Below are 8,716 nucleotides of genomic sequence, written 5' to 3' on the forward strand. Positions count from 1 at the left end.
CGGGTCAGTACGAAATTGCCCAGTCCAACTCGGGAATCGGTCACCCCATGCCAATTCTATGAATATATGGGAAATCGTCCAGGTCTAGAACAAAACCGGCGATTTGCAAGAGTGTAATGATGTTTTGCTACAATAAAAACGCCATTTTTCTACAATAAAAACACCGATTCAGATTGGTTCATGGCTAGTTCACTGTTTTTATATGTATTTTTTCGCCACTTCACTATCAGTAAAACGGCAATGCACACCGCCAATTCACTGATCCATCCAAGTCACCGATCAGTTTTTTAAATCACTGGTTACAACAAATAAAGAAGAATTGAAGGAAACCTCTTATATTTGTATATAATTTAATATAAACTAGTAGTTTTTTAAATCACTGGTTACATCAAATAAAGAAGAATTGAAGGGAACCTCTTTATATTTGTTTAAAAATTAATATGAACTAGTATAATATATATTACCTAAGTAACATATAAATTATATCCCCTAAAAGAATAAACACACGAAATTCAAATATAGTTCTTCAATATTAGAATATGTTGAAGTCAAGTGTGGAGATCAGTTGAAGGACGCCTTGGGAGTAAAGGTGAACAGCTCGTCGGTTGATCGGCCGCATTGGCCTCGCGTTCGCCTCAGCTTCCTATGACATGAGCCACAATTATTACTATTTGCTTTTGGCACAAGGTGCTCATAATTACTCTTGATTATTAGATGTGAAATTGGGTGGCTATATTTATTTCATTGACCAAACTCAAAATTCAAAAGAAATTTTTTTACACTTTATGACTGATGCCAATATATATGAAATGAAAGTTGAAAGGCTTACATCATGAACTGCAGCCCTCAAGAGCCTCACCTGCTCTCGGGAGACCGTCCTCACCTGAAATAAAGATTAACAATTTGAAAAAGCGACAATAAGAAATGATGAAAGAAACTTTAGTAGGAGATTATTTTAGATTTATGCCGCTACTCTGCCTACCCATAAAGTTACTCCCTCTATTCTGAGCGAATATTCGTAATCGGCCCACGTCGGTTGCAAAGAGGCCCCGTTTGGTTTCGAAAAATGGGACTCTTGGGGATTGTGTATCCTTGATGGAGGGAAGACATAATTAAAATATTTAACTCTATCATTGTAATAGTTCCAGTGATTTAATAATATTCAGTATTCTTATCTAAAAATAAAATAAAATAAATATAATAATAAAGGGTGAGATAATTTAATCTCTCTAAGTTTACAAGGGAGTCTCCAAAAGATCTTTTCATAAGAACTCTTTACTCAAATTAAATTATCTTCTTCATTGAAGAACTTCTTCTCTTTAAATACACTATGAAGAGAATAAATAAAAAATAAAACAACCCACAAAAAAATAAACTCTTTCATATTTCTTTTTCTCTAACTCCCACGTTAATCATTATCTCCATCTCTCTCTCTAAATATCATGTTATCTTCTCTTTCTAAAAAATAATTTATACTTAAAATAAGCTATTCCTAAATCAAAAGGTAGGCATTCAACAATTCAAGCCATAGGCATTCGACAATTCAAGCCCTTACTAAAACTCATGCACAAAAAATTCTCCTACTTAACTTAGCTTAGCGCAATTTCTATTTGTAAAAAAATAGACAAAAAATAATAATAATAACGCTAAAATTTTGAATTTTTCAAATCTCTTTATACATCAATCCTGGAATTGGTATCTCCTAGAATCAGCACTTTCTGGAAGATGGTGTATGTTGCTTGAATAATATTTGGCAGAGTCCTTGAAGATGCATCTTCACAGTTTTGATTGCCTAGAAAATGTATTTTTAGGAAATTTAACAATTTTCATTGTATCATTATTTTTTAAAAAATATCCATTCTCAATTTTATTAATATTTGACTTAAGAATAATTGAAGTCCTTTTTTGTAAGTGTTTGTCCAAGTGATGAATAAATAGCGAGATTTCAAAATTGTCACGTTTATAATATTATATTATTATTATATTATAATAACAGTATTTAGATAATAATATAATATTATTTTATTAGTAATAATATGCATTGTAGTATTATTATATTATAATAATATTTTTATCATATAATAGCAGCATTATAATAATAATAATTATCATTATATCATTATAGTTATTTAATGTATTATAGTTATTATATTGTAATAATTATAATAATAAATATTATTAATATTGTTATATTATTAAATAGAATATAATATTATTTTATAAGTATTATTATGACATCATATCGTAATTACAAGCATCATCATCCAAGTCTTATCTTAATTAATTAGAGTTGGCTAATTATATAATAATATAATATCTTTGATTAACATTAATATAATATTATAATATTTAAAATATCATAATAAAATATGAATATTTCAATTGTAATATAATATAAAATTATTATATTAAGATAATAACATTATATTATAATAAAAATATATTTAAATAATCACTCTTTTTATATTTTAGATAAGAATATACTAATAAAAATAATAATTGTAGTATTAATATTAATAATAACATTAATAACATTAGGGTATGACGTTTAACTTCTGATTTTCAAGAAATGTATATTTTATTTATTTGGAATGAATTGACATTTCCTGAAATTTGGCTTAAAATGAGGATACAGAACTCCCCACAAATATGTTAATTCCGTCTTTAGAAGAAACCAAACAAGTCCGTCTGTGTTGTTTCCATGGAAATGTTATTCCAGGATTCCCATTTCCAGGGAATCAAATGGGCTCTAAAGGTAAATTGTTGCATGTGGGTCAGCCTGGAATGTAATGAACGGTGAAGATTACTGGATATCTTAGCGATCTCCACAGTCCAACCAAGTTGGATGATGGAGGTTTTATGAAGGCTAGCCAAGAATCTCCATCATCCAACTATGGTTGACAAGGGAGATTTTATGTGCACTGGTAGGCAAGCCTGCAAGTACTTCTCTAAACCCCTTGACAAAAGTTCGAGTTTGGCTTACGTATGAGCTAAGCAATTCGAAGATTGGAGCATGCAACTAAGTATTTTTCAAATGATTGTTTATAAAGAGATAATTTATCTTTAGTACATGGATATCACAATTATTCCTACTAATTAGATGTCAAATTTGATAGCATGAGGTGTGTCACATATTCCAAAAACTTCATTTTGAAATTTTGGGTATAATCAGGAACACTCTTACAAGGTCTCATTTTAAAATTTACGAGACAAAAATGATTGAGCTGTCCATTTACAAAAGTCTTTTTATAGGTAATCCTATTCATTAATAGGGGCTTCAAAAGAGAAATTCAAGCATGGTGAAGCATATTTAGGATGTAGATTTAGAGAGAGGAAGTTGTAATAAAGTATGTTGAGGATGCAGATTTAGAGAGAGAAAGTTGCAAACCTTTTTTACAATTGTCCATGCAACACCTTGTGTACAAGGTGGAGTGGTGAGAGAGCCAGTATATCTGTAATACTTTCTATTACCCATCTTTATGTGCCTTGGATCCACCTCCCCTACTTCCACTTCGGCTTCTTTGGAATCCGCAATATATGATATCGTATTCATGAGCTGAAATTATAAGAATGATTTTTTATTGGGTATGGTTTTTATAAGGTTCCAACCAGAATTTTAAGGATTCACAATAATCTCGAAAATAGACTGTTTAACAATGTGTCGTAAAAAGCACTATTTACTTGAAATTTTTATTTTTTTATATTCCCATATCCATGCATATGAGGTCGAGAAGTCCAATTTGAAGGTTTTCTAGTGCCGAGAAGCATGACTTCTACCAAATTTTGAGATGTACCTTGTATTGTTGACACTTCATATAAAAATTTCCCTTATTTATATACATCCCCATCTCTATTTAAACAATGGAATTTTCTGTCTTTTCTTAAATCCTTTTAATTATTTTTTTGTATGTACCTTGTATTGTTGACACTTCATATAAAAATTTCCCTTATTTATATACATCCCCATCTCTATTTAAACAATGGAATTTTCTGTCTTTTCTTAAATCTTTTTAATTATCTTTTTGTTCCCATTGAAAACGGTTAGAGGGAAGCATCGGAAGAGAGAGAGACTTCCCCAATAGAAAGAGGAGAATGAATTTCGTAGTTAGAACGGAGAAGAATCATTAAGGGAGAGAAAAAGAGAGACCCTATTTTCAAAAGAATGAATAAGTAGGAGAGAAGTGTATATTTGTGTCACATTAAGTATTTATTTTTTGGAAAGTGGCAGAAGTTCTACGAACGACTTTGGCGCATATGGACGGGAGACCACCATAACCTCTACAGGTAGAGGGTTTTAGAGAGTATTAGGCAGACTTTAGGGGGCAAGCTTTTTATGTTTATACCGAGATAGTCTTAATTGCAATGTCTTTTATCTACACTATTTTATTTTTATTATTTAAAAAATATTTTGATACCAAATTTTGAGCGCTTATCCCTCTCTTAAACTCGAACTTATAAAAAATATAAAAAAAAATATTCGTATTAAAATAAAATAACCAAAACACCTTTGAAAGTTTCAAAAGGAATTTTAATTATTATATTTTATCAAAATATTACTTTTAAGATTGTTTGAGGTGCGTCCCGTTGAGAAGATGACACGTACTAAATTTCATATACATACAATTTATAAACAAAAAACTAAAAATAACTCTAAGATGTCGAATCTAAATCAAACGGCCATCAGCTCACTTAATCTAAATTGGAAAGCTGCATGAGGGGAATTGTCTTATACTGTAGAGGAAGTATAGAAACCTTCCCGACTTTATATATATATATATATATATATATATATATATATATATATATATATATATATATATATATATAGGAAAAAGATATGGTATGTAGCCTAGTGTAGATAAGCTAAATGCGCTAACAACTCAGATTGAATCTGGGCCGATCTGACTATCACGGATGCTCGGTAGTGTCCAATAGTGTTTGAATTTTTTTTTTTTTTTTTACAAATTAGAATGACCTAAAATTTAGAGTGTGTATTCATAAAAAATAGGTAAATCTAAGAAAAATATTAAAAAAATATTTTCCATGAAAACAATTGACCAAAATACCCGCATAATGTTTCGGGGGTATTTTGGTCAATGATTTTCATGTAAATTTTTTTTTTAATATTTTTCGTAGATTCGCCTTTTTCTGATCAACACATGCTTCAAATTTCAGATCATTTCAATTTATAAAAAAATAAAAAAATTCAAATACTACCAGGCATCTGTGATTGTCAAATCGGCCCAGATTCAATCGGGGCCATTGGCACATTTAGCTTATCTACACTAGGCTGCGCACCATATCTTTTTCTATATATATATATATATATATATATATATATATATATATATATATATATATATATATATATATATATATATATATATATATATATATATATATATATATATATATATATAAAGAGACTACAAAACGCCTATGGGTGAAAATGAACAGTATTTTCGCCCATAGGCTTGGTGCCGTCCAATTTTTTTAGGTGGTATGGATTAAAGACCGTCACGGACTTAGCATGTCCGTGGCGGTGCATCACGAACATAACAAGTCCGTGACGGGTTTTTTTTCACTCAAATTTGAAGCAAAACATGCGGGGGGACCGCCATGGCTCTCGTAAGTCCCTGGTAGTTTTTAGGAAAAACCGTCACGGATATGTCCGTGACAGGGGAAAAACATTGTAGCACTTCGCCTATAGGCATTTTTAAGATTTGTCCATATATATATGGAGGAGACTACAAAACGCCTATAAGAACAAGTGAACAGTATTTTCGCTCATAGGCTCGATGCCATCTGATTTTTTCGAATGGCATGGATTAAAGACCGTCACGGATATAGCATGTTTGTAACGGGCTTTTTTTTACACAAAATTGGCAAAAAAATATATACGGGGACCGCCAAGGCTCTTGTAGGTCCGTGCTGGTTTTTAGACCAAACCATAACAGACATAGCATATCCCTGATGAGGGCGAATACTGTAGCAACACGCCTATAGGCGTGTTTAAGACTTTTCATATATATATATATATATATATATATATATATATATATATATATATATATATATATATATATAGTAATGATCATATGAGACCCTCCCACACCTATGTATAGAGGACCCCAAATGATCACCATAAAATTTGAAATTGATCTATAGAAAAGTTATCACATAGGTGTGGGACTTAACTTTTATTAGAGATCTGTGCCAAATTTAATGGTGATCCATTGAGGCCCTGCACACACGGGCATCATACGGAGTCAAAACCTGTGAATGGTATGAAGCTATTCTTATGGAAACCGGTTCGGTTTCAATTGTTCATTTTTATCAAGGAACAACTAAAGTATAGGCTTATTCCAAATTTCAAATCAAAAAATTACTTTCTTATGATGATTGGGGATGCAATCCTCTTCAAGGGAATATATATATATATATATATATATATATATATATATATATGGGTAAACCTTACAATAGCTGCCCAGCTATAATGAATAGTAGATAGGTGGAATGGGAGTCTTCGGGTGATTCAGAATACACATCACTATTTGAATTTTATGTTTTTTATTATAAATCTGATTTATATGAAATTTTGGATGTATATACCTAACACTATTGCGCAGCATATAAAAATACATAAAAAATATTTTCAGTAATTTAAAATGATCAAAATGCCCTTGTCATTTTTCAAGAGCATTTCGATCATTGTATCTTTTGGAAAATATATTTTAAATATTTTTTATTTGTGCACCCTATTTTTTAGTACATTCATCTAAAATTTCATTATAATCCAATTTATAGAAAAATAGTTAAAATTAAAATAGTGATATGCATTCTGAATCGCATGATGAAGATTTGACGGCTCTTATTACACCTATACTACTATTCATTGTAGTGGTCAGCTATTGTTTTATATATATATATATATATATATATATATATATATACACGATTTCTATACGGTCAAGCCTTAGTAAAAATGCGGGACTATTAATAAATCTATTTTTGAGATGGATTTTTTGACTTAATTTTAAAGACATGTAATCTCTAACATGGAGATCAAAAATATGAAAAAATAATTAAATTTTAAAAACCAAAAAATAATAATTCTTGTAAAAAAATATTTGGATAGTTAGTTTTCATTATTTTATATGGATCACCTACTTGCATCCATCTTTGGATGTATGACACTTTTTAGACTACATATATAGTCCTGCAGTGCAGCCCACATGAAACAATTTTTCGGATATATTATTTATATATATATATATATATATATATATATATATATAAAAGAAAAATAGCATCATTACCCCATTAAGAAAGGTATCAGGTCTGCCAATTTTGTAGGTAATCCCAACCACCGCTTCCTTCCCATCTTTGCTCTTGTGAACCAAGTGCACCTCTAAAGAGTATCTGAATCAAACAAACCCAATGTTTTTTAGTCAATTTGGGAAGTAAATGTGAAGGAGTTACAAACGTTTTCCAAATGTGAAAGCGTTACACTTGCGCATTAAATGCGCGACAGGATAAAAAGGTCATAGAAAGAATGAAATAATTCAAATTAATTAATCAAAAGTGCAACAAGACAGAGACCAACATATTGTATAATCAATTAATTAATTTACCTTGAACCATTGAAACTGTGCTCGGAGGGTGAATGCCAATGACATTGCTTCAGAACGTACTCTGTTTGGTTTATTTCCAGTGTTCCAGCTCCATTTTCCCCCCACTTAAGCTGCCACAACAATTTATACACACACAAAAAAGTACAGAGAGAACAATGTTTAATTACGTTCAATCAACACATATAGAGTGAGAGAGAGAGAGCGAGAGATATACCATTATATCATGGCCTCTGTTCTTTAGGATTGCTTTAGCGGGCTTATATTTTCTTTTTAAGCGCCCCAAATTTGGTAGAACCTCCACCCTTTGGTGAAGCAGGTCAATGGGAGACTGCATATCCCCATTGTTGCAAGCCGTCCATTCCGGATGGATCTCGCCCCAGTGCTTCGGACCCTTCTCACTGCCTTCTAAATAATCAAAATCGCTCTCATCCTCTGCCCCTCATTAAACAAACAGGAAAAAGTTTATATGGAGCCGAGGCTCTAAACAAAAACATCATATGAAAGAGGGAGGAAAACATCAATTGAGAGAGAGGACAAAAAACAAAAACCAGACATAATGTTGCTGAACAAGGAAGAGGAGATCAGAAAATATTATGGGGATAGGAGAGAGAGAGGGGAAAGACAAAAATTGCAGTATACAAAAATTGGGTGGCAGAGATTACCAACTTCTTGAGAAGCCGAAAAATCGGATTGTGTTATGATGAGAAAAAGAATGAAAGAGGACGTGAACCAAAGGCTAGACCTGCATCGATCCATGGCGATCCTCTCTCTACAAAATATGTAACTCATTCTCTCTCGCTCTAACGAAAGCGAATAACTCAAACGAATGTCTATGTATTTATAGCCCCCCCTCCCCTTTGGGCCTCTAATGTACATAGGCACAAAGATTTGATTGTGGGTTTCCCCTTTCCGGGAAGATGAATTAATATCGATAAAATTATAATCACTCAAAGGGTTTTTAAAGTCCGTATCAGCTGTGATGACTGCAATGAATTTTTAATTCGTAATTATTTATTGTTGTTCATAAGAAGTCGGCATTTAGTTCAACATGTTAATTTTTTTTTTTTTTTTTCTTCTTC

The 8,716-nt window shown here is 31.3% G+C and overlaps 1 protein-coding gene across 1 annotated transcript; it reads right to left on the bottom strand.

Annotated features, from left to right (window-relative positions):
- Positions 1-438: 438 nt before the first annotated feature.
- LOC148782523 (alpha carbonic anhydrase 7-like) lies at positions 439-8,504 on the bottom strand. The gene is made up of 7 exons (XM_088864139.1): positions 8,300-8,504; positions 7,852-8,069; positions 7,638-7,747; positions 7,323-7,425; positions 3,389-3,556; positions 830-883; positions 439-643 (listed from the first exon to the last, which is right to left on the bottom strand). The coding sequence occupies exons 1-7, from the start codon at positions 8,424-8,426 to the stop codon at positions 533-535; spliced, it is 891 nt and encodes a 296-aa protein (XP_088720265.1). The 5' UTR covers positions 8,427-8,504; the 3' UTR covers positions 439-532.
- Between the last annotated feature and the right edge of the window lie 212 nt (positions 8,505-8,716).

This window comes from Amborella trichopoda, chromosome 4 (assembly GCF_054954075.1).
Source record: "Amborella trichopoda isolate Santa Cruz 75 chromosome 4, AtrichopodaSantaCruz75HAP2 v2.0, whole genome shotgun sequence".
Classification (NCBI taxonomy): Eukaryota; Viridiplantae; Streptophyta; class Magnoliopsida; order Amborellales; family Amborellaceae; genus Amborella; species Amborella trichopoda.